This window comes from Talpa occidentalis, unplaced genomic scaffold (genome assembly GCF_014898055.3).
Source record: "Talpa occidentalis isolate TD23 unplaced genomic scaffold, MPIMG_talOcc4v2.1 talOcc4.7, whole genome shotgun sequence".
Taxonomy (NCBI): Eukaryota; Metazoa; Chordata; class Mammalia; order Eulipotyphla; family Talpidae; genus Talpa; species Talpa occidentalis.
The window spans coordinates 118,954,913-118,981,886 of NW_023605083.1; the positions used below are offsets into that span (position 1 = coordinate 118,954,913).

At 38.8% G+C, this 26,974-nt stretch overlaps 1 protein-coding gene and 1 pseudogene across 2 annotated transcripts; one reads left to right on the forward strand and one right to left on the reverse strand.

The window, feature by feature from the left end:
* Positions 1–688: 688 nt before the first annotated feature.
* Positions 689–26,930, reverse strand: TOP2A (DNA topoisomerase II alpha). Of its 2 annotated transcripts, none has more exons than XM_037491455.2 (35): positions 26,762–26,930; positions 25,719–25,874; positions 25,400–25,490; positions 24,567–24,630; positions 23,649–23,794; positions 23,373–23,470; positions 22,986–23,198; positions 21,994–22,167; positions 21,743–21,844; positions 21,497–21,634; positions 20,116–20,254; positions 18,010–18,167; positions 17,578–17,703; positions 16,840–16,950; positions 16,605–16,710; positions 16,405–16,514; positions 15,803–15,895; positions 15,307–15,421; positions 15,082–15,203; positions 13,807–13,955; positions 10,974–11,205; positions 10,658–10,792; positions 10,332–10,532; positions 10,000–10,195; positions 8,417–8,508; positions 8,150–8,314; positions 7,930–8,013; positions 6,920–7,102; positions 6,478–6,568; positions 4,176–4,328; positions 3,798–3,921; positions 3,635–3,678; positions 3,107–3,247; positions 2,111–2,316; positions 689–1,807 (listed from the first exon to the last, which is right to left on the reverse strand). In XM_037491455.2, the coding sequence occupies exons 1-35, from the start codon at positions 26,780–26,782 to the stop codon at positions 1,679–1,681; spliced, it is 4,608 nt and encodes a 1,535-aa protein (XP_037347352.1). In that variant the 5' UTR covers positions 26,783–26,930; the 3' UTR covers positions 689–1,678. The 2 variants fall into 2 exon arrangements, with proteins under 2 accessions (XP_037347352.1, XP_054544709.1); XM_054688734.1 differs by lacking the exon at positions 26,762–26,930 and adding an exon at positions 26,698–26,752.
* LOC119230392 (40S ribosomal protein S27-like) lies at positions 2,684–3,179 on the forward strand (annotated as a pseudogene).
* Positions 26,931–26,974: the final 44 nt, after the last annotated feature.

Below are 26,974 nucleotides of genomic sequence, written 5' to 3' on the forward strand. Positions count from 1 at the left end.
ATTCTTTACTTTCTCAATAACCATTTTGTGACTTATAAACTGATATATATATTTATCGAAGCAATGTTTCATCTGCACTGGAAATAACTACCTCTGTAAATTGTCTCCCTTGTGTAGGTAGCTTTTTGCTTTGTCACATTAGTGGTTTCCATGCAGCTTTCAATGCCTGAGGCAGTGCCTTTCAAACTTTAGTGTGCCTCAGGATTAACTGGGATGCTTGTCAGAACAAGTGCTTTTGAGCTCCTTGGGTTGGGCTTGATAACCTTTTGAATTTTTTTTAAAGATTTATTTATCTATGCATACAAGAGCTGGGGCACAGGCCAGAGATGTGGGGGGTGAGAGGATTCACCAGAGACAGAGTGGGGAACAGAACAGGCAGACTGACTGAAATATGCTGCTGAGGGGAGCAGCGGGTGAGACAGGAGTGGTCTGCTGCACCATGTGGGTTGCTCCTTGGCCGGCCAGGCATCGAACTCGTGCTGCAGAGGCTGTGGATAGCTTCTCAGTGCAGTGCTTAACCCCTTGTGCCACCAGGGAGGCCCACCATTTGCATTTCTAATTAGCTCTGGGGAAATGTTTCTGATTTTTTTCTAAGAGGCAGGGGCTATCAGGCACATTGAATGTGATCAAAACAATTCTGTAGAGGAGTGAGGAGGGATACATTTTAGAGCAAGGTAAAGGGTATATAGGGCATGGGGAGAAAAAGTGCAATCAATGGGTTGCATTGTTTAGAACATTTTATTAAAGTACAAAATTATTTGAATTATCTAAATAGGAAAACATAGTAAGTATTTACAAAAACATTGATAACACCACTCAAGTCACACACATGTAAAAATGTAGTTTTACGAAGCTTACAAGTTGAAAATATGGACATGTCCTAAAACAGATCTAACCGCTCACCACTGAGTGTGGCTCCAGGTAACAATGTAAGACCTTTAAGCGGATGCTGCCCCCTACCCCGCCATTCAGTGCTCCCTAGAAATTTGTTCTCTGGGAGGCAGCCAGAGTGGACAAGTCAAGAACTGAGACAGTCACATAATTTAGGGTATAATTTGCTTCATCCTATTGACTGCGGTGCGGTGATACACAGCCAGGATGTTTTTCTCCAGTCTCTATCTAGTGATACTCAAAAGGACATGAAGAATATGAGCAATTTCTCATTGCTTAAACAAAATTCAGCACATAAAATGCTGAGCGGGATTATCTAGACTAGAACAATTAAGTTCTATTTGATGGAAAATCACCTATAAAACTAAGATAAAACAGAATTAATCATGCTCTGTCTCATACCTACTGAAAGTAGGAAAAGAGACAGAAGAGACACTTTTATATGAAAGTGCTCCAGTTTTAGTTTAATGGCTAGTGAGCAACCACATTACGCTGAAGTGACCACACAACTATCTCTAGAGTCCAGGAGAATTTAAAATCAGATTTTTAAAGACAAAGAAAAACACAAAAGAGACAAAGCAGAGAGGACATGCCCATGAGCTGGTCACTATGTAGACAGTATTATGAAAGAGGAGGCATTTGGGCTCCACATACCTCACTTGGATGGTTCTAGATTACCTTCCCCAAACTAAATTCAGCAGGGAGGAAATTAAGAGCTTTAGGGTAACTTTAAAACCAGTCCTGGGCTTATTAATAAGATCATTATTTAAAATAGCCATCTCACATTTTAAAACAGATCATCTTCATCTGATTCTTCAAGGTACTGTATAGGTTTCTTTGTCCGTCCAGATTTTGCCCGAGGAGCCACAGCTGAGTCTATGTCCAGATGGAAGTCATCACTCTCCCCCTTGGATTTCTGCAGAAGAGCCACATCATTCACACACTACCAAACTAACAGCATAACCCCAGTGTAAAAAATATTAACAAATTACAATTTAAGAAGTTGTCTACCTTTAGTAAATGGTAAGAAACAGATTTAAGGCAACTCTCACTAAGCGGCATATTCAACTCGTTACAACTGACTTACACTTAGTAAAAGCTAATGGACTATGAAATTTAAATTTATTTTTTAAAAAATGTGCCAACTTGTGAAGAGCAAAACTTGGTTGTGTATTGTTAAACACCTACACAAAAAGGACTGAGGAGGAGAAATACTCACCTTGCTTGTGACTGCTTTAGAAATAACTTTCTCAAAATTAGAGTCAGAATCGTCAGAGGTAGTGGACGGCTTCCTCTTACGGCGAATCTTGGTTTTGGGGGCATCAGTCTTTTGAGAAACGTCAGAATCCAGCCCTGGATCTTTTTTGGTGGTCTTTTTTGGTGCAGCCCTTTTTTTGGCTCCTGTAGTGGAGGTGGGAGGCTGACCTGCAAATCAACACAGGCATTCATGACGGCTGCTCTGAGATAAGTCGTTCTCACTGTGAACGTTTGCTAGCAACTTGCTGACTGCTTATATCTAACAGGGAAAAGACAATCTGATAGCGCTGAAAATACATTAGAGAGGAAAGTGTTTTAAAGCATATGTTTTTACATTAAACATTTGCCACTACTTACGTATAAATCCTATCTTTGTCATAAAAATGAACTAGATGATGCCCAGCATTTTGAGCAACATGGCGATTTTAAATCTTTTGACCACCAATTTTGATTATGAAGATCTAAAGATTTGTTTTCATTTGGGAAAGGTTTAATTTCATTATCCACAGTGAATTTTGGGAATAACAATTGAAGCTGACATGTGGCAGCCAGTTAATTAGTCCCAACATTGCTTTCTGGCAGTGACAACCACCCCACGAGAACCCCATGAGAACATGCCTCTTGCAGAGGATCTCCTTTGTGCCTCTCCAGAAGAGGAGAAGAAGAAACACTAAAAGAAGTGCCTGGTCCAGAGCCCCAATTCCTATTTCATGAATGTGAAATGCCCAGGATGCTATGAAATCACCACCATCTTTAGCCATGCACAAGCAGTGCTACTGTGTGGTGGTTGTGCCCTGGTCCTTTGCCAGCCTGCAGGAGGAAAAGCAAGGCTTCCAGAAGGATGCTTCTTCAGAGGGAAGCAGCACTAACAGTGTCCTGAGTCAAGATGAATGAGAAACCAACCCAGTAAACATGTTTTGGAAACAAAACAAAACAAAAACCCAACATTTAGGCTCACTTTTTGCTGTCGTCTTTTTCACTGTTGCACTCTTTTTAGAAACAGGGTTTATAATTCCTGTCTCAGCTGGGAAGTCAGCAGCAGAGGAGCTTGAGGAAACTGGCACACTGTTCTTGGGGTCATCAGCATTGAGGTCTGTTACTTCAAACGAGAAGGGTGGCAGCACATGTAACTACACGTGAAAATCCATTTTCTTTGTCCCTGCTACAAATTCCTATTTAAAAACCAAGTCTGTGGCTTTCCGGGAATATTTAAAATACTCATAAAAACTTTGTTCTAATTTCTGGATTCTTCATGAGCCCAGAACAGTTTTTATTTTCCATATTTCTAGCAACTAGCACAGTACTTGGCAAGCACAGATTACTTTTAGTACATTAAGTGTAGAACTCATTTATGTGCAAAACTAAACCTAATGAATAACATCAGTGTTATGCCAATAAGAACCCACATTTATTTGTAAATTTAAGACACGGATAATTGAGTGCCCCAGGAAAGGAGATGTCTCACTACTTTTACTTAAACACATACCTGACATGGCACTTTTCTGTGGCTTCAGGTCTTTGTTAGTATGTCTAGAAAAACAAAACAAAAACATCCTGACAACCGATTCATAATGTGTCAAAGAGCAAGGAATGTATTATCAACTACTAAAAACAATCATGAGAAAATCCTCAATAGAGAAGATACTCACTTTGGGGAAGTTCTGGGCTTCGGTGGACTAGCATCTAATGGGACAAAATCTTCATTTTGATTTTCTTCATGAAAATCTGAGAAATCGTCATCTGAATCCAAATCCACTGTGAATTTGGTTTTTGCTGTTAAAAGACACATGGACAAAGAAGTCAAAGAGGATAACAGGAAAAATATCCACAAATTGATAAAGCATTCATGAAGATTTAAAGTTCAGTTTAATCTCCTAAAAGTTACTTAGTTTTTTTTTTTTTTTTTTTTTAAAAAGTAGTATAATTACTGCTCTAGGAAACTAACAACTTCTGGGGTTAAATGCCCTAAAATATATTGGCCACTGAAATCTTTCAGTGCAAGTAGCTGGCTTCTCAGTTCTCCTTACGTGCTGCTCTCCGTGGCTCTACTTCTCGTGGAGGGACATCAAAATTGCTTTCATCACTGCTCATATCTGATTCCGAATCAGACCAGGGATTTCTCTTCTTTACTTTCTTGATTGGCTTAAATGGCAATGTAGTCTGTTTCTTTGTCTTAGTACCTAGAAAAGAGATAGGAATCACCTTTTATAAACTCTTAGATTCACTTTCTCCATATATCATCCATCCACACTTCAAATATTGAGCTGTGTTAGTATTGGGAATACAATGGTGAACACACTGGACACAGTCCCTCTTGTGTGGCTCTTACCCCTGGCTATCTAACCCCATAAATGAATGCAATGTATTTAAGTAAGTTATGTGGTATGTGTGTGTGCAAATACAAGGCTTCTCCACGAAAGATATACTTGAGCTGGGTTCTAAAAGTTAAGTAAGGGCCTGGTGGCGCAAGGAGTTGAGATGCAGCATTATGAAGCTATCCGCAGCCTCTGCAGCATGAGTTTGATCCCCAGCCAGGGAGCTACCCAGATGGCGCAGCAGACCTCTCCTGCCTCGCCCACTGCTTCCCTCAGCAGTGTATTTCAGTCATTCCTCCTATTCTGTTCCCCGCTCTGTCTCCGGTGAATCCTCTCACCCCCTGCGCGTCTGACCTGTACCCCAGTTCTTGTGTGCATAAATAAACCTTTAAAAAATAAAAGAAAGAGCTAACTTGTTGAAGGGAGGTAGGTGATGAAACAGTATAATTCAGGAAATAGCATGTACGAAGGCCCTGTGAGAAAATGGTACACTTAGGAGACTGTAAGAGGTCCAGTACGGTTGGTTTTGTTAAGGATTTAGTTTTATTTTTTAATTTTTTTAAGATTTATTTATACAAGAACCGGAGTACAGGCCAGATGCGTGGGAGGGTGAGAGGATTCACCAGAGACAGAGTGGGGAACAGAACAGGCAGACTGACGAAATACACTGCTGAGGGGAGCAGCGGGGGAGACAGGAGAGGTCTGCTCGCCATGTGGGTTGCTCCGAGGCCGGCGGGGATTAAACCGGCACTGCAGAGGCTGCGGACAGCTTCACAGTGCTGCGCTCCACCACCTGTGCCACCAGGGAGGCCCCGAGGATTTAGTTTTAAACAGAGAACCATTATGACCAGATTTGCATATATAAATTCTCTCAGGTTGCATTGTGGATATCAGCAAGGGGCAAGAATTATTACAAGGAGATGAAGAGGTTATTGCTGAAGTCAAGGTAAAGGAGATAATTCAAAGGGAAAATAATGGCTAGGACCAAACCATGAGATATTCAATGGGTGAGGTTTAAAGAAGTCACTATTTTTGTTATCCTTTTCCCCAAATGTCTCTAATTAACCCATTCTTTGTTCTTTTCTTTTATCTTGGCCCAAAGATTACAAGTTCAGTTTTCTCAGTGGTCTGAAAAAGTGCTTACTTTATATTCTTGTCAGATGAATTTTCCTTAGGCACAACTATTTCATATTTTCTAGGTGAATCTTATCCATCCTCTTCAAATGACCTGGTTTTCTAGTTCTCCGTAATCTGGTTTTTAACTATTTTTCTACTATTTGCCAACATAAAACCTCTTACTCTGTTAAGGGGGAACTTCTCTCTCTCTCTTTTATAAAAAAAGAAATGTTTATCGACGTAACATTGGATTACAATAATGTATTTGTTTTAGGGGTATAGGCTCATTCATCCCCCTACAAATGTATGGTATCGCACCATGCCCACCACCACAGCCCCAACAATCCTCCACTATAAGTCTCATTGGGCCCTATGGGGGCCTTTCTCATTGTTCCATGAGTATAATAAACTCTAGAATACCTAAATTTTACCTCATTCTCAAGACTCTAGTCCAAGTTTTACTTCTTTCATTACAAAATGGTCTTTTCTAAAATAAATCAAATTCTAGTTTTAGGAAGACTCCAGTATATTTCAACATAGTCCTTCTTCATGCTACTCAATAACTTCTTGAACGTCTACATGGAATGTACGAGGTAACAAATACAATTTAATCTCAACTCAGGCCTCCCCGTTGGTGCAGCGGTTGAGCGCTAGGCTGCCCGCAGCCTCTGCAGCGCTGGTTTGATCCCTGGCCGCCGGCGAGGGTCCCGCATGGCGCGCAGACATCTCCTGCCAGTCCGCTGCTCCCCTCAGCAGTGTACTTCGGGCCTTCTGCCTGTTCTGCTCCCTGCTCTGGCTCTGGTGAATTCTCTCAGCCTCCCGTGCTTCTGACTATACCCAGTGCTCATATAAATAAATAAATAAATCTTCATCTCAACTCGTAAAATGTTTTTAATACCTGGTTCTCTTTTTTGTTTCTTTTCTAATCTTTGTTTTAGGCCTTCTAGTTCCATACCATCCTCTTGAGGACTTCCTTCAGCATTTTCATTCTAAAAGACAGCAAGATAAAACCACAAAGTCCTGTCAACTTATTATTTGTAATAATATGTAGTCAGATATATATATAGTGGAGGATAGTGGAGATCAGTGATTTTTTCCCCCCCTTTGGGTTTTTATTTAGACCTTTGAATAGGGAGAGAGTGGGGGAGGGTAGATAGCTCTGAATAAAGGTATAGGTATGACTTTTTCAAGATACTTAAACAAAAAAAAAGTCAGGTTCATGAAAATATGATTAGATACAAGATAAGTTCAAACTGTAGGATTGAAAATTTTATAACTTGTTCAATTTTAAATGGAAATATGCTTAAAGTATTTTGCATGTAACATTTTCAAGGTTTTACCTTAATTTTCTTTTTAATTTTCTTTTCTGCTTCTGCTTTCATCTCTACGGTCACTCGGGGGATGACTCTTTTTCCACTTGGAGAGGGTAAAACTTCAACCATTTGTCCTTTTTTCCCCTTTGCTTTCCCCCCTTTCCCAGAAAGTCCTACTTGTTCATCTTGTTTTTCCTTGGCTTCAACAACCTACAAAAGGGGTATAAGAAGGCACAATTATTAGCAAAGAGATCACAGCATCTGTATTACTTTAGAGGAACAGAAAACAAAGACAACAGTTTAGCTGAATTCAACTGGTTACATTTAAAGAAAAATTTGTGATAAGCCACTCCATTACTAATAATAGTGACAAAATAATTAAGGCACATTTTGAAAAGGTTAAGTATGGAGACAGAAGATTAGCTTCTAGCCTTGATTCCACCACTTAACCTTGATGGACACAGGAGGAAGAAACTGGGGCAAGGAAAAAATATGTACATACATTTTAGTAAACTTAAATAAAAAATAAGGATGTGACTATAATAATATATATTCATATAATCAACTGATAACAAGTTGGACATCCACACTGTAATATAAATGTGCATGTTAAGTCTTTTAGCTTAATTTATGAAATTGCTTTTTCATATGTCAAAATAATGGAAAGGAAATTGAACGTGACTGAGATTTAAATAAAAGGATTATCTGAAACTACTGATTAGCCAACCCTGATGGTAAATTTTCTTTGTCCTTTTATGTTGAATTGAGAGATTGGAATGGTCTTCCAGCACTTAAATTTTCTTTAACTTGTCAATCTCAGTAGCTCCTTCCCTTTATCAAAAATCAACTCCTGCCCTTTCTGTTCCTTGTCCAAGAACTGCTAGGTAGTATGTTTCCTGACATCATGTATTTTATCCTAATTACTATTTAATAATCCATTCCTATATTCTTTCTATTGAACTGTGAAATTTCTTGGCAAAGAAGTATATTGTTAGAAAATATTACTGATTTTAATAATAAAAATTCTAACCACACACCTCCAGTTCTTCAACAAAAGCAGCCAAGTCTTCTTTCCACAAATCTGATGGACTCTTTCTCTTTAATATTTCTAGCTCTTGCTCCTTCATAAGAAAATTAAGAAATTTAAGTCAATTTATGTGCAGAAATAGCATTTTCATGAAGCATACAATCAAGTTTTAACTTTCACCATTAGAACACAGCTAAGCAGCATGGGCCAGCCATCAACAACTCACTCACTTTTTCATTTCTCAGTTTGCACAGTTCATCTTTCTTCTCCTTGGTTAGATACCAGAGGGGCATATCAAGAAGGTAGTTGAAGGTGGGTCCAGAATCGGCGGCAGAGGCGCTCTTCTCAGTTTCCTTCTCAGTGTCACTCTCTTCATTTTCTTCTTCATCTGGAACCTAAAAGAGGCATTAAATGTAGCTTTAATGGGAAATGAAAACATGGACATTAGATTATATACAGTCCTAAAATATATAGAAAGATGCTAATCTAGAAATTACCTTTTGCTGGGCTTCTTTCCAAGCCTTTACAGGATCTGAATCATATCCCCTCTGAATCAGAACTTTAATTAATTCTTTCTTTGGTTTATTTTCTATTAAAAAAAAAAAAAGTAAAGCGTGATAATGGTTTTGAGCAATATTTTAGGGAACGGGTAACTTGCATAAATTATTTGTACATTCTGGTAGATAGGCAAATCTCCCATAACCACTGACAAATATAAATTATCACAAGGGGGGCCTCCCTGGTGGCACAGGGGTTAAAGTCTCAGTGCTTTCAAGAGATTACAGCCACTCCCTGGCCAGGGAGCTAACCCACATGGCTCAGCAGACCTTTCCTGTCTCACATGGTCCTCCCCGCAGCAGTGTATTTCAGTCAGTCTGCCTGTTCTGCCCCCAACTGTCTTTGGTAAATCCTCTCAAACCACCCTCCCTCCACCTCTGGCCTACACCACACTTCTTGTATGCATACATAAATAAATTTTTAAAGATTAAAAAAATTACCACAAGGGGGCAGTCAAATTATATATGAAGTTGTGCACTAAGCATACCTCAAAACAGAAAACAACTATAATCTTTATTTCTGGCAAGTCTCTACCTCAGTTGTACTCTGTCCCTCTTCAGGTCCTTTTTATTTCAACACTTGATTTGCCAAGCTTTTAGTGCCATCCAAACCGATTTCTCTATTTGTTTCCTTTTTCTTTTCAAATGTCTACTGCATTTAATTTATTAGACTTAGGGGGATATTAAGAGTTACTAGCTCTTCATGGAGTTTCAGAGTTCCATCTTTTATCAATTAACTTGATATAGATTACATTTAGGTCCTCCATACAATTTTCACTTTTCTTTTAGTAATTTCCAGTATTACTTGTTTTAGCTTTGCTTTAAGCAATTATATCTATGAAATTAGGGTACTGATAATGCTAGTGTTTATAATTTTAAAATATCCATTAAAATGAACATGTAACTACTAGTTAAACATTTTTTATATGCTACCAGAAAATTATTCTGTGATCACCAAAAGTCATGTTCTCATGTTTTGAGCCTTGCTACTACTGTAACTCATTAGTTAGCTGGCTTTCCCAGTTAATGGTGGCCAGAGTTGAGCTACTTCTTTTAACCTTCCTTACACCCAGGCTCTAGTCAAAATTGTCGTCTTCTTGGTCACTTATACCCTGACTTAGAGGGGGTGTCTTCTCAGTGCCAGAATGTCTTAAAAAACAAAAACAAAAACAAAAAAAAAACCTTATGATATTCCAGTCTTGAGCATACAAATTACTTATAAAGACATTTATAATCTTCCTTTTTTTACTCTCCTACAAGACTTATTATCTCTTCTTTTCAGTTTACACAGGGACTTCTTTCTATTCTCTTCTTGTTTAAACATCAAATCTTCATTTCTCAAGATGCTCAATCTGGAAAAGCTGTCTCTTTCAAACTTACAAATATATAAGACATGCCCTCTCTTATAATCAGCTGAAGTAAACGAATTTTCCCTTTATCCCCAACATTACTCTCAACAAAAGTGTTTAAAGAAAGTTGGCATGATGTTTCAAATACACACAGTTATTAAAAAACAAACATACCAATGATTATTTTGCCATCTATTTTCTCTAAGATAAAGCGAGCCTGATTGTTCAGTTTAGCAGATTCAGCACCAAGCATTCCTAGAAGCCATTCTTTTCTTAATCCATAATATTTAAGCCTGAGTTCAAAGAAGTCTCTTAGAATATCTAACACTGTGTCGTATTTCTTTAAACAGCCTACATGGTCAAAAAGCACCTGGAAAAGAAAAACAAAATTAGAGCCAAGAATAGATTAACTTGGCAATTAATGTAGCCTTAACTATACTTTAGAAGTTGGTGTTAATCCTTAATACAAACTGAATCATAGATTTTTCTCATAAAACAAGACATACCATAGAGTTGCATGTGAGACTCGTTTGGAGTTTGAAGACTTTGTGTAGTCCAACTTTCTCTGCTTCTGCAAGTTTTTCTTCGGTCATCTTCACAACAAACTTCACAGTTGTATCTGTATGATATTCCCGATAGTCTGTTATGAGAGGGGGTGTCTTCTCAGTGCCATTCAACATAGGTTCTAGAACTTGTTCTTTATAAGTCTAAAGAAAAAAAATAATCCTTCGTAAATTTCCTGAAATAAAGGCTCCTGAATATTCAACAAGCAAGAGTATAAAAAATGTTTTCCCTAGTCACAAAAATCAAAAAGAAATCCACAATCACTTACCTGTGTCCATGTTCTGATAGGAAGTTCTGAGATTTCGATGGTTGTGGAATTAAGGATAGCCACTTCACCACTAATCACATATTGATTTGAAGCCAGCTCTTCAATTGTTCCCTTGAAGTTCTTGTAACTTGGAAGCTAAATTGATATTTAAAAAGAGTATTTTCTAAATTTCATACCAAACACAGTAATCACAATGGCATTAAACAATACATCTAACATTAAAGTCTATAAAGTAAATTTATAGACTTTGATCATATAGTGTACTGAATTGAAACCAGAGAAAAACTAAGATTCCTAATACACATAGAATAGTTACCATTGGCAAAGGTTCTTCTCCATCCATCAAACGCCTGATATTATTTACAACTTCACGAACATCAAAATTAGGGATTTTACAGGACCATCCAGTACCAATTCCTTCAGCACCATTTATCAGCACCATGGGTATAATAGGAATGTACCATTCAGGCTCAACACGTTGGTTGTCATCATATAAGAACTTTAAAGTGTGATCATCTTTTGCCGGAAATAACAACCGAGCCAAGGGACTAAAGAAAACAAAGAAAGTTATTTTACAAAAATATTGGCATTTTTACTTAACTCTCAAGAACAGGACATGTGCCATCTCATATCTGTACATGAAAATAACCTTGGTATTACATGCTGACTAATATTCATTTAACAGTTACTTACTGACCACTTTCAATGTGCCAGGCACTGTGGACAGTATCAGTCATCAAGGAACTCACATTTTGGTAGAGAAAAATAAAGGAGGTGAGAATGATCAAGGAATAGCATAAATAAGATGTTAGGACAGAGGAGAAATCGAAAGAATGTGCCATGTGGAAATCTGGAGAAAGTGTATTGTAGGCAGAGACCAGCAGGTAAAAGGCTCTGAAGAGGAAGTGTGTGTGGTATATTTGAGTACAGGAGAAGAGCAGAGATAGTAGTTTAGCTTAGTAATTTTCCAATGCAGAGCCTATTGGATTTGATGAATTGGATGCATGTGTGGAGAAAGAGTGAAGGGCAACCCCAAGAATTAGATTTTTAAGAACTCTCAGAATTAGAAGGATGGTCTTTGATTTTTTTTTTTTTTAAAAAGATTTATTTGTTTATACAACTACGGGGGTACAGGCTAGAGGCTTGGGAGGGTGAGAGGATTCACCAGAGACAGAGCAGGGAGCAGAACAGGAGATGGACCAAAGACACTGCTGAGGGGAGCAGCAGGGAGACAGGAGAGGTGTGATGTGCCAAGTGGGGATCTCCCTTGCTGGCCGGGAATTGAACCTGCGCTGCAGAGGCTGCGGACAGCTTCACAGCACTGAGCTCTACCTGCTGTGCCACGGGGGAGGCCCCAGCCTTTGATTTACTGAGATAGGAATACTAAGGATTTGGTTTTGGACTTTTACTTGAGATACTTTTTAGACATCCAGGTAAATGCTGAGAGGGTAGTTGGACATAAAAGTTTAAAGATCAGGGAAGGGACTAAGATCCATGGACAGGAAACTATTCCCAGAAAGCTCTGATGATGGAGTCACGGAGCAGGTTAGTATTTACAGGTTGGGAAGATTAGTAAATGACAGTAATAAGGAGGAGAACCAATAGTCTGGTATCTTGGGAGCCAAAGAGTTTCAAGGAGGATGGTGCACTGTGTCCAGTGCTGCTAAAAGGCTGAATAAAATGACAACTGAAAACCGACCATTCATAATGTACTTTCCATGGAATTGTAAAGGAAGTAAATTTTCAACTGTGGTATTTAGGAAGAAACAAACTCTTTTTTACTTTGACCTAAACTCTCTAACTGAAGGTTTTTCAACCTTGGCACTAGGGACATTTTAGGTCAGGTAATTCTTCACTGGGGTCCTACACACTGCAGGGGGTATAGAAGCATCTCTGGCCTCTGCCTGCTAGATGCCAGTAGCATAGTTATGCTGTCATAAAAAATGTCTCCAGGGCCTCCCTGGTGGTGCAGCGGTTGATCGCTGGGTTGCGAAGATGCCCATAGCCTCTGCAGCGCCGGTTCGATTCCTGGCTGCTCCCCAGCCACTGGAGGAAGGTCCCACATGGCACGCAGACCTCTCCTGCTGCTCCCCTAAGCAGTGTACTTCAGTCCTTCTGCCTGCTCTGCTCCCCGCTCTGGCTCTGGTGAATTCTTTCACCCTCCCGTGCTTCTGACTGTACCCAGCGCTTGCATAAATAAATAAATAAATCTTTAAAATCTCCAGACATCATTACATGTCCTCTGGGGAGCAAAATTTATTCTAGTTGAGAATCTACTGCCTTACGTGAACAAAGAGAAGAAAATGTAAGAAATGGAAGTATGAACATTTATAGACTGGCAAGGAAACAATATTTTTTTTTTTTTTAAAGATTTATTTATTTATTTATACAAGCACTGGGTACAGTCAGAAGCGCAGGAGGGTGAGCGAATTCACCAGAGACAGAGTGGGGAGCAGAGCAGGCAGAAGGACCGAAGTACACTGCTGAGGGGAGCAGCGGGTGGCAGGAGAGGTCTGCACGCCATGTGGGACCCTCCTCCGCTGGCCGGGGAGCAGCCAGGGATTGAACCGGCGCTGCAGAGGCTGCGGGCAGCTTCGCAACCCAGCGCTCAACCACTGTGCCACCGGGGAGGCCCAAGGAAACAATACTTTTAAGGGATACAAGACTATGGTTATCAAACTGAAATAGGATTTCGATGTTTCACTCATTACAAAGAATAGTATAATTAAACTTTAAAAAGTTTTAAAAATATCCAAATGCCTACATAAAAAGTATTATTTCTCATTAATTATATTTTGAGTCACTTAAATATCATGTTACTATTTTTTTTTAAAGATTTATTTATTTACGCATACAAGAACTGGGGTACAGGCCAGAGGGGTGGGTGAGGGGCTTCACCAGAGACAGACAGAGTGGGGGAACAGAACAGGTAGATTGACTGAAATACACTGCTGAGGGGAGCAGTGGGCGAGTCAGGAGAGGTCTTCTGCGCCATGTGTGTATCTCCCTGGCTGGGGATCAAACTCAAGCTGCAATGGCTACGGGTAGCTTCACAGTGCTGCGACTTAACCCCTTGTGCCACCAGGGAGGCCCTCATGTTACTTTAAAGATGGAAATGGCTATTTACTAGAATTTGAAAGCATACCCACCTGAGCATTGTGAAGATATATCGAGGACTAGCAGAATCTTTGCCACCATGCAGTCTGGTGCCAAACTGACCAATGGGCTGCAAGAGGTTCAGATTATTGCTACCCACAAAATTCTGAGCCAAATTGATAATGGTCATCATTAGTGACATCTGGAGGGGGGGGGACAAAAGATTCATTAATTAAACAGCAGGTTTTAATAATACATAGCCATTATTAAGACAAACCATCACTATTAATTCTCTAATTTTATGAGGCATTTTGACTTTTACTATTATATCATTACTATTATTATTGACTTTTCCTAGATAAACATATGGCAGAAGTGGTATCTATAAAGCTATGATTACTGGCTTCAAGTTCATGACTCTGGGCCTACCAGTTAATTTGTCACTTTTACTCAACCTTGAGGGCAAAGCTCCTCTCTTTACCCTCAGAAGAATAAATTATTTTCTCCTTTGTGTTACAATACTTTGATCATTTCTCATCTAGCATATATTGCTTTATTTTATAGTTGTGTATGTATGTTTGGCCTCTGGTTAAACTGTGATTATACTTAACATGGTAAGATTTAAAAATCATTTGTTGTGTAAAAATTTACTGAGTACTACTATATTTTGATTTAAAATATAATCATTATATTTAAAGTTCTTTTAATGGCAATCTAGTGCTTTAGAACTATCTTATATTTACATAGTGAATATAAATAAGCAATTCAAACCACAAAGTAAAAAAAAAAAAGGAAAAATTTGTTTAAAGTCAAACAATTCAGACATATATAAAAAACCGGATGGTTGCTCTTTCCAGTTTTCCCAGGGAAAAGTAAGTTTGAAGCAAATCCTTTCAGATCTTTTGCTTTAAATAATGTTCTGTCTTTCCCTCCTATCTGACAATGGACCATGGACATTTGTCAGTGTTAGTACATACAGATTTATTTTAAGTAAATTCCATGCATAGATGTATCACCATTTATAATAACTTTCCAATCACTGGATATTTTCAATGTCTAAATTTTGGCATCACAAAATTACAATAAACATCAGTAAGTATCTTTGGACATAGATCCTTGCAGACTAGAGTGTCCAGACAGGAATATTATTTCTAGAAATAGATCTGTGAGGTCAAAAGGTAAACATACTTTGTAGTTTGATAGATTCCACCAAATTGTTCTCAGTATACTATGGACGTACCAACTTAAAATATCACCGAATGTTTGGAGAATGACTTTAATGGTATTTCTGCTATAAAGCTTTTGAAAACATTATGGATTATGTTTACCTCACCATGATGGTAAGATGACATCTCAGCCACTGACCCAGCTAACTGGGCAACCTTTACCTCTCGCTTGTCATTCCGTTTGAAACAAGTAAACAAAACTTTTCTCTGACCTGGTTTCAAACCTTCAAAATGAAAGAAGTTCAAGCATTAGTATCCTCAATTTAACTACTTCTGGGCACCGATTTCTATATTATGAGGAAAACAGACTAACAAATTGGAACTCACCATCTACCATAGATGGGATAGATCTCTCATTATCAGAATTAGAGAACAGGATAAGTTCCTTATTTATGAAGTCATTGTATGTGAGATATGTGGTAGTTTGTCCATACAAGTAATCCTGAGGAGTGAAAGAGACATTATATAATCTAAAGTAAAAAAAAGATCACTGGTCTCAGCAATGTTTAACATGAAAATAAAACAAAGTCTCTTGGAACTATTATTTCAGTAATTCTTAAGTCCCTTCAAACAGATAGAATTATGCAGAAGTAGTCTGTATGTTTTAAAGATAATGCAAATTGAACTGTGTTAGAAAAAGTGCATTGCCTTTATAATTTCTTTTAGGCCCAACACATTTACATAGCAGTCTAAATAATATTTATATAATTATCTATTACATTAATTTTTTAAACTGAACTAACTATTCAGTAATGTTAATTTGCTATATCAATCATTAAAGATCAGTTAATAGCAGTTGGTGGGATGTATTTAAAATTTTTACCTCAGGAAGGCCAAGTAACTTTCGTTGCCTTCTATCCTCCATGAAATGAGTTAACCATTCCTTTCGGTCATCTATCTGTTTTTTGCTAAAAGCCTACAGAAATTAGAAGATGAAAAAGATGTCACTGATATCAATAGGTTCCAAGAAAATTTCTTCTATAAAAAACTAATAGTAAAAATTCAGTTTTTGGGCCTCCCAGGTAGCGCACTGGGTTGAGCGCATCGCTGTGAAGCTGTTCGCAGCCTCCATAGCACCGGTTCTATTTCTGGCCAGCCAGGGAGAATCCCACATGGCAAGGCAGACCTCTCCAGTCTCGCCCGCTGCTCCCCTCAGTAGTGCTTTCGGTTCGCCTGCCTATTCTGCTCCCCGCTCTGTCTGGTGAATCCGCTCACCCTCCCGCAACTCTGGCCTGTACCCCAGCTCTGTATGAATAAAAATAAATCTTTAAAAAAAAAAAATTCAGTTTTCTACAATATCTGGTCCCTTTCGCTGGGATATGCTGACTGAAAACATTCCATTCTGTAAAAATTTAAATGTTTCCATTGACTAAAGCAGTGATTTCTAAAATTAGAATGTATACATGCAATATAACTCAAACTCACCAGGCTAATTGCAGCATCATCTTCAGGACCAGAATATTTGAATTGGATACGATGCCTTTTCATATCTGCAAAATACTCTTTAGCTTCTTTTGATGTGCTAGTGCCCAAACCTACAAAACAAAGAATACCAAGTGACTACATAAAATCTCTAACAAGAGATATGACAAAATGAGAAGTTCTGTATGGGTTTCATTACAGACCTTTGTAATACTTGACTTTCCATTTTTTGTGATTTGGAGTGGAACTCTTCCATTCTTCAAATTCAGGAAGGCTATAAAATGCTATTTCTTGCTTATTTTTAGACACCTGTGGTAAAGAAAGCACTGCTGTGGCTTCATACACCCCTGAATACCACACCACACATTACTGGGGTTATGTTTCCAGGGTTGAGGAGTAGGGTCTAAAAATATTATGTCATTTTAGGAATTAGTATACCTTTACAATGGGAGTAATAAATTCCTCCAGAAAACGATGTCTCAAAAGAGAGGGCCAGTTGTGATGGATAAAATTAATCAGCAAGCCTTTAATATGGGATCCATCTTGGTCCTGGAAATATTTGGAAAGCCAAAACACAAATAATGGTTTATAAACAACAACAACAAAAAAGATTGATTTACTAATAATTTCTCAAAACTTTCTACGAGGAGAAAAAGACTGTTTAAGTCCAGACCCACTTAACTTATATATGTAACATACATATAAACATAATATCTAATTAGAGGTTGATCAGAGATACTGAATCAAGTTCCAAGTTTAAGGAATTTCCTATCATGGCAAAAAAGCAATGCACTCTCAACTCAGTCTTGGCTTCCCAGATAATCATGAAAAGAAGGAATAATGGTCCTGCTAAAAAAAGGCCGTGGGGGCCTCTCTGGTGGCACAAGGGGTTATGTCTCAGCATAATGAAGCTAGTGCTATCTTCAGCCACTGCAGCATGAGTTTGATCCTCAGCCAGAGAGATAACCCATGTGGCACAGCAGACCTCTCCAGTCTTGCCCACAGCTCCCTTCAGCAGTGTATTTCAGTAGATCTGCCTGTTCTGTTCCTCATTGTTTCTGGTGAATCCTCTTAGTCTGGCCTACACCCCAGATCCACGCCAAAATAAAAAAAGGGGGCAAGCAAGACATATTTAATTTAATTTACCAATCTAGATTATCTGATAATAAATCTGACCTGATCTGTCATAATCATTATCTTCCCATAACGAAGAGTCTTCAGTGAATCTTCATCTTCATAGTTTTTCTTGTACTGAAGACCTACAATCTTGATGATATTGTTAATTTCTGCATTTTCCATTATCTGAAATGAACATATACCAAAATGAGGTAAATTTAAAAACAACAACAAAAAACCAAATTTACCAAAAATAAAGGAATACAATAGCATGTTACTTGGATATTCTCATGTTCTAGTATTTTGAGTTATAAGCTTATTATTTTAGTAGGTCAAAAAAAATCTCAAGATATAACATAAATATATCTAATTTCTTAAAATAACAGGCTAAAATATATTTCAAAGTGTCCAGTGAATGAATGAAATAAGAGCACAAAGTTGTGCATTCTGAAACTAGATTTAGATTCTAAAGATTTAGCTTGTATATTTTACCTGTTTATGAGACGCTTCTCGAACATTGAGTATTTTTCCTCTAAGAGGAAAAACCCCGTATTTGTCTCTCCCAACCACACCAAGGCCTGAAACAGCCAAAGTTTTAGCTGAGTCTCCCTCAGTCAGGATAAGTGTACACTCAGTGGAGTTTCGACCTCCTAAAATAAAAGTATACAAATTAATATTAGCACATTTAGTTCAGTCTCCATTATACTAATTCAGTCATATGATAAAAGACAGATAATTCACAATTTATGACAAGTTGACTTAGGAGTAAGATGGACCTAATAGATGTATTTTTTAGCTTAAGTTTTAATTTAAAAAAACCTTAATTTCAGATATTTGATTATATTATATTAAAAATATCTGTTGGTGATGGGGTTTTGGAAACGCTACCCTAAGATATGGCACTTTGGCATATTAAATATTTTAAGCTGAAGCAGTTTGAGAGAATTACACGCAAAAGATCTCTCTGACATTCCCACCAAAATAACTTCTTCCCTGAAGGTCATAAGATGCCCTTATGTGAGAAGAGCCCTCCCTACACCTAGATGAAAGGAACATTTTCACCCCACAAAGAGGGACATTTAGAATCTCTATGAAGAAGGGGCCTCCTTGGTGGCTTAGGGGTTAAAGACTCAGTGCTATTAAGCTATCAGCAGCTTTTTATTTATGTCTCTGCATAAATAAAAATAAATCTTTAAAAAAAAAATTTATGCATACAAGAGCTGGGAAATAGGCCAGAGGTGGGGAGGTAGGAGAAGTCATCAGAGACAGAGTGGGGAGCAGAACAGGAGGATCTATTGAAATACACTGCTGAGGGGAGCAGCGGGCAAGACAGGAGAGGTTTGCTGCACCATGTGGGTCAGCTCCCTGGCTGGGGATCAAACTCATGTTGCAGTGGCTGCAGGCTGCAGATAGCTTGATAGCACTGAGACTTTAACTCTGCACCACCAGGGAGGCCCATAAATAATTCTTAAAAAAAAAAAAAAAAAAAAAAATCTCTGAATAGGACTTGCTCAATTGCTCCTAATTTTTACGCAATCTTTGTCCTATCATATCTTTTTATGACTTTCCACTCTTCATTAAATGTAATTTAAAATCATAAAGCTTAGGCCTGTGGCGCAGCGGTTGAGCGCTGGGTTGCGAAGCTGCCCGCGGCCTCTGCGGCGCCGGTTCGATCCCCGGCTGCTCCCCGGCCACCAGAGGAGGGTCCCACATGGCGCGCAGACCTCTCCTGCCGCCCGCTGCTCCCCTCAGCAGTGTACTTCATCTGCTCCCCGCTCTGGCTCTGGTGAATTCTCTCACCCTCCCGCGCTTCTGACTTACCCAGTGCATGTATAAACAAGACAAACAAATATAATAAATAAATAAATAAAAACATGCCTCTATAAAAAAAAAAAACTATTAAAAAAAATAAAATCATAAAGCTTAACCATTATGTATGTCTTCTTTTTGCTTCTGAAGTTTCCAGTGTTACATAAAATTTATGCTAACAAATTCATATGCTTTTCTCCTGTTAATCTGTCTTATCAGTTTAATTTTCACACCCAGTCAGGGATCAAAAAGGGTCAAGGGTCTTTCCCTACATTAGCTAGTAGATTAAGTGTATATTTTTGTTTTATATTCCAAAATAATCATCTCAACCTTGTTTATATCACTCAAATATTGTAAATGATCTGAATGGTTAATAACAGGGAAGTAGTTGATTTTTTTTTTTAAGATTTATTTATTTATGCATACAAGAGCTGGGGTACAGGCCAGAGATGCGGGGGTGAAAGGATTCACCAGAGACAGATTGGGGAACAGAACAGGCAACTGACTGAAATACACCGCTGAGGGGAGTCATGGACGAGATAGGAGAGGTCTGCCTCGCCATGTTGGTTGTTCCCTGGCCTGCCGGGGATCTAACTCTTGCTGCAGAGGCTGGGGATTGCTTCATAGTGGGAGGCTTAACCCCTTGCGCCACCAGGGAGGCCCAGTTGATTTTTGAAAAGTTAAAATATTCCATTGAATGTTAAGGTGTCATGGGAAAAAATATCCGTGGTATGACATTAATAAAATAACTGAAGTATAAGACAAAGTTTGAAAATATTAAATGTGTACCTGCATCATTGGCATCATCAAGTTTTGGAATTCCTTTGATTCTGTTGTGCTTTACAGCTGAACACTTCTTATTTAACTGGACTTGGGCCTTAAACTTCACCCAGTTTAATATGCTTTCTACAATACCACAGCCAGTTGCCTGAAAATGAGATTATGTTAGATGAAGAGTTCTGTTAGAAATCTAGAACACAAATGTGCTCCCATGAAAATGGGAAATGACTGAAAAAGAGGAAAAACAATAATATCTGGATAGAAAGTGGCACATCTGGACTGGGGGGTTATCACTGCTGAGGCATCTAGTTCCTTTGGGTTCTTTTATTCAATAAAAATTTACTGATTTGTAATTATACTGTATCAGGTACAAAGTTGGAGATCTTGTGGTTAAAACAAATTCGACAGTCCTTTGTCATTACAGAGTTTGAGATAAAATAAGTCAAAACTAAAGAAATTCTAAGCGTGATGAATCTTGTGAATAAGCGAAAAGGGTGCTACACAAAATAATGTTTAGTGTTAAAAGTGTAAACCAGCTGGGGGGAAAGGGAATAAAGGCTTTCCAAAAGAAAAGTACCTCAAGCAAAGGGATTAACATGTGAAAAGAAGAAGAGTACCATGCTTTTGAGTAATTTAAAGTCAACAAGGAAGTAAGTTAAGACAAAAAAGGAAAAAAGAGGCACTGAGATGACAGGGTTTTATAGAATTTGGACTAAGTAAGTTTTAAGGAACTTGGGTTTTTTTTAAGTGTAGAAGTCACTGAAAGATTTCAAAAGAATGCAGACAACATGTCTGCTTTAATACAAAAAAAATTATTCAAGAGCACTGCAAAGAAAGGATTGAAACATTGTGAACATCAGGAACCTATTCTAGTAATCCAGAGGAGATCATGGTGGGAGGCTACAGAGGCGTCCAGATGATTCTTAGGGCTGGATTGAAAAAGAGGCAGAATAAAGAGGTTTCCAGTTTTTTTGTTATGCAACCAGGAGGGTGGGTAGATCCTTATACTATGATAGGAAATAGTTTTGTTTGTTGGGGGGTAGTGGGGAGTTCTTTGCATGGAAGTTAGAGTGTATGGAGATAACCAATTCAGTTTTGAATATATTGACAGAGAACCTAAGGCATTCAAGTGAAGATGTTTGGTAAGCAGTTAGGTAGGGTGAATTCGCCAAGTGATTTAAACCAAATGGTGATAATATAATTGGGAAATATAGCAAATAGATGGTTATTAAGATCCTGGTAAGTAAGATCAGTGAGGTAAAAGCCGTTTTTTATTTTTGGAGTGAGAAGACTTAGCAAAGTAAATGTGGAAGGAATATTTCTTTCTGCAGGGCTGGAAGGGCAATGGCAAGTAAAGTAAGTGCTTCTATTTTCATTTCTAAATACTCACAGCTTTGATGAATTTTTCACTTAATTGGCATGTTGATCCAAAGCTCTTGACTTGTAAAGTCATGTTTTCTTTAGTCTGAGAGTCAAAGGTTGGATTTTCAATTAAGGCATTCACAAAAATCCACATGTGATTTTTCACCTGCAGTAAAAGTTGACATTAAATCACTAAAACTTACCCATGCTTTATTTATAGCCTTGCTCTTCTTTCTCGACTTTAGAAAAAGAAAATTGTGCTAAAATATAATACCTGATGTGATTTTACTGCAACACCACCCTTATTCTTCTTCTTCACAACATCAACAAGTTTTGTCACAATCTGATCAGCTATATAATCAACATGTCTGCCACCCTAATGAGAAAAAAAACCAAGCTGTTAAACTCAGTATCTTTAAAACTGTAACAAGCAAACATTAAAAAAATTTACTTTCTTAATTTCAGTCCATTTAACATATTAAAAACATGTAAAGATTAATAACAATAATTCAAGAGTAAAATTACCTTGGAAGTAGCAATGCTGTTTACGAAGCTAATTTGCTGAAAGCCCTTTTCACTCATCGTTAAACACACTTCCCACCTGTGGTTTACTTGCTCATGGATAATTTTCAGTGGATTACCAGTTTCATCTACCTTATCCTTCAAATACATATCCACGTAGCTACGAAATCCTTTTATCTGTACAGAAATTTAAAATGAAGGTATTTAGGGCCTCCCCGGTGGCGCAGCGGTTGAGCGCTGGGTTGCGAAGCTGCCCGTGACCTCTGCGGCGCCGGTTCGATCCCCGGCTGCTCCGGCCACCACAGGAGGGTCCCACATGGCGCGCAGACCTCTCCTGCCGCCCGCTGCCCCTCAGCAGTGTACTTCGGTCCTTCTGCCTGCTCTGCTCCCCGCTCTGGCTCTGGTGAATTCTCTCGCCCTCTCGCGCTTCTGACTGTACCCAGTGCATGTATAAAACAAACAAACAAACAAGTAAAATAAAATAAAAATAAAACATGCCTCTATAAAAAAAAAAAAAAAAAAAAAAAAAAAATAAAATGAAGGTATTTTAAACAGTCATAAAAAATAGATTCAATAATAGAATATGAGGATTTTTCAAAACCAATGAAATGATGTTCACTGATGGGCATAAAAAAAGGGTCATTAAAGAGCCCAAAAGGAGTTCTTTAGGTGACACTTTAAGAAAGCTATTTCCTTTAGTAAGGTTAAAATGAGCTGACTAAAAAAAAAAAAATTGTGGTAGATTCCCCCCCAAACATATCTGAGAAGTGATAAGAAAAACATGGTAGAAAAAAATATCAATTTTGCTTTTTTTTTTTTTTTTTTTTTTGGTGGGACCCTCGCCGGTGGCCAGGGATCGAACTGGCGCTTCAGAGGCTACAGGCAGCCTCACAACACAGCGCTCAACTGTTGCACCACCAGGGGAGGCCCCAATTTTGCTTTTGATAAGGATCACAAAGTTACTCATTGCCCTTAACATCCAGGAAAATACTTACTGGCAGCTTATTTCCATTCAGAAAGACTTTGACATCTTTAGTGGATCCAGCAATATCATATGCTCTTCTAACCATAAGAGCAACAATATCTTTGTCCAGGCTTTGCATTTTAAACTTAGACAAGTCAGGTTTAAAGGTAATACATGTATAATCTTCTCCATGAAAGGGTTTGAGTTCCATCTCACCAGCTCTCCCCATGTTATCCATCCATGTCTGTGGAAATAAAGAATAGGAAAGATGAAACCCTCAAGTTATCTCACAAACTAGAACTAAATGACACAAATTTGTAAATGCTGACAACCTAACAGAGTTAAGTGTCCATAATTTATTAGCTTATAAATTGCTATAGTACAGTTTAATCAAGGAACAAGATATCTATTTACTTGCCTGTTTAAACATTTTCTTGTATTCTCTACTGGCTGTTTCAACAGTAAATTTGGTACTGAATATGTTACACAATTTGGCTCCATAGCCATTTCGACCACCTGGGCAAATAAATATAAAATACTATTTTATTGTTATCATGTCATTAATGCTTTATTTCTTAATCACAAGTTTTTAATTATAAAGATTTATTCCCATACTTTTAACTTTTATTCCAGTTATTATAACATGCGTTTTTTTCAGCAACAAATATGCTCTTTATTTTCCTCCATACTCTACCTGTTACTTTCTTTTCATCATCATCATAGTTGCTAGAAGTTAGGAGCTGTCCAAAGATGAGAGCTGGGACATACATCTTCTCAACTTTGTGTTCAACAACAGGAATACCTTTCCCATTATTCCATATACTAATTAAATTATTTTCCCTAAGGAAGATTGAAATTTTTATTGTAAAACAAATGTTAACCTAACACCTAATATTACATTTAAAGATTTATTTATGCATAGAAGAACTGGGGTGTAGGCCCTGGTGGCCTTGGGGTTGTCTCAGCGCTACCTCTGCTAAGGCCAGGGAGTTAACTCACACATGGCACAGCAGACCTTTCCTGTTTTGCCCTGCTGCTCCCCTCAGCAATGCATTTCAGTGAATATCCCTACTCTGCTCCTGACTGTGTCTCTGGTGAATCCTTTAACTGCTCCCACCCCCCTTAGGAATACTCAGGCATATTATTAACACTTAGATTTCCCCAAAAGAGCCTAAAAGTACAGTTTATGTCATAAATGGAAAATAAAAGGTGATACAAGCATTCTGATCACAGCAGAAAGGGACACCCAGAATTTATAACCAAAAATGTTAGATCAAATTGTTCTTTATCACCACCTGCTGGTTTACTATTTGAATAGCATCAAGAAAAAAACATTAAAGCTCTTTACCATTTACTGGAGATGCTTACTTAAGTATTTAGGGATGAATTGTCATAATGTCTGTGACTGATTTTGAAATCATTCATAAAAAATATAGATGGAGCCAATATGGCAAAGTGTTTATAACTGTTGGATCTAGGTGATAGGTATAAGTTGGCCATTGTAGCATTCTGCTTTTGAAAACTCATTAAAAACAAAAAATCAACTTTATTATAAATCATAGTAAATGCAATTATCTGAAAATTATACCAAAAGACTAAGCAAGGGACTTACGGGTCAATTGTGACTCTAATACAAGACATTTTTGGGTCCCTTTGTTTGTTGTCTGCTGCATTGACTGAAAGAAAAGAAAATACACATTTCTAAGAAATTAAAGTATTTTAAAAATATTCTTTAAGGGCCTCCCTGGTGGCGCAGCGGGTTGAGCGCAGCACTGTGAAGCTGTCCGCAGCCTCTGCAGTGCCGGCTGGATTTCCAGCCTGCCAGGGTGATACCCACATGGCGGGGCAGACCTCTCGTCTCGCCCAGTGCTCCCCTCGGCAGTGTATTTCGTCAGTCTGTCTGTTCTGTTCCCAGCTCTGTATCTGGTGAATCCTCTCACATACACTCCGCCCTCCCACCCCCGCGCCTCTGGCCTGTACCCCAGTTCTTGTATAAAAATGGATAAATCTTTAAAAAAAAAAAAAATTCTTTAAAATACAGAAAGAAAAAATCCCCCATAGCACAGAAATAGCATTGCTAATTAACACCTATAAATAGCTGATGTCAATTTAGCAGTCCTGTTTATGACTATTTACACTGCACTATACTTTATGCGCTATTTCTAGGAAAGAATTCAACCGCTTATACTTCAGTAGACTAGACTTGCCTCAGCTTTGCTACTGTTTGAAATGAAAGGAGCTCTGGCTAGAGGGTTTCCTAGGGATGATATTTCTTAGGAAGAATTTGACAAGTAGATCTTTTATTTATTTATTTATTTATTTGTGGGACCCTCGCCGGCGGCGGGGGAACGAACCAGCGCTGCAGAGGCTGCGGGCAGCCCAGCGTTCAACCGCTGCGCCACCAGGGTAGGCCCAGTAGATCTTTTAAAGAAAACATTTACTCACCTAGAATCTCATCAAAGATTTTGTACAAACCAGGAACAAAAGTGACTTCCCTATAGTTCATGCCAACATCTTCATCATAAACCCACATTTGCTAGAAATAAGGCAAAGAAATACAGTTACTTTCAGCCTACCTTGTTTTATCATCACGATCACTAAAAAGCATTCTGGATTAAATACTTCTCTATTTGATAGCTTTGGCCAGTTCCACTGGCACTCAAAGTATACCAAGTCATTGGAACTGGTCAAAGCAGAGAAAATTAACATGGAAAATTATATATTTTAACTACTTAGAAATTGCATTTTATTACTGTCCCTTTACCTGGGTCACTAATTCCACAGAGCCAATGTAGGTGTCTGGGCGGAGCAAAATATGTTCCAATTGGGTTTTCTTTTGATAGATCCTTTCAATAGACAGTCTTTTCTTAGCATCTTCATTTTTCTTTGTCTTGTTGGCTTGCATATTTTCATTTACAGGCTAGTCATTTTTAAAAAAGCATCGAAGAAAAAGGAGTTTTAATCATAGGTTTAGCAGAAACTATGAACAAAACGTCTACCACGAGGATATGCTTAAACAAAAACACCAGAACAAACCTCCATCTTTAAGTAGTTATTGGTGGAGTCTACATTGTTTTGCACAAGCCTGGTAATTTAAATACACTGCAGCCCGGATCCCAGATGTCAGTTGAAATATATATTAATATATAAACATATATAAATACATTCATATATTAATATATAAGTAGATATTATGTATATAAATACATGTATTATCTCGCCCAGTGATTGACAGGCAAATTTCTCCCTCAGGTTTTAGACGTCATCCATCAAACACACCCACTTGCTTCATCTACCTCACAGATATTAACTGAGTGCTCCTGTGTCCCGAGCCCACAAGAGATTCGAGCTGAGCATCCGTCTGGGAGGCTCTAGAGTCAGGCTGTGGCCACGTCCACGTTTTGGACGCGGGAGGACAGATCTGAGCGGCGCGGGCGGGGGCTCCTCAGTGGGCGCCCCGGCCACGCTCTGCAGCTTCCAGGCCGGCGACCTTCAACCCCATTTTCTACCCGAGGGAAGGAGAGCGGCGCATCGCCACACGCGGGGCTACGGATCCTGTTATACCGATCTCCTGACGTGACCCTTAAACGAAGCACAACGCCCTAAAAAGCCAGTGCAGCCGTTAATACTTGGCCATCGGCCCCGCAGGGGCTTTTGCCTCTTCACGATCTCTTCGAGACGCGCAACACCCGGGCTTCCGGCCCGCCGCGGCCGCACCTCAGCTCGGGCCCCTCGCCCCTCACCCGCGGCCAGGGGGTCGTCCCGCAGCGCTGGGGCTCCACGACCCGGCCCCTCCGCGAGCTGTACCTGCAGAGGTGACACCTCCATGGTGACGATCGTGAAGGGGCTCGAGAACCCGGCAAGAGACTAAACCGGCGACCCCCACGAGATACGAGGATGAGCAAGCGGCTTCCCACAGACGCTCGTCGGTTAGGAAAGCGCCTCCAGTTGCATTTGAACCTTCGCCTAGCCCGCCCAAACGGATAAGCCAATCTCTGACTTGCTCTCAGCGGCTCCGTT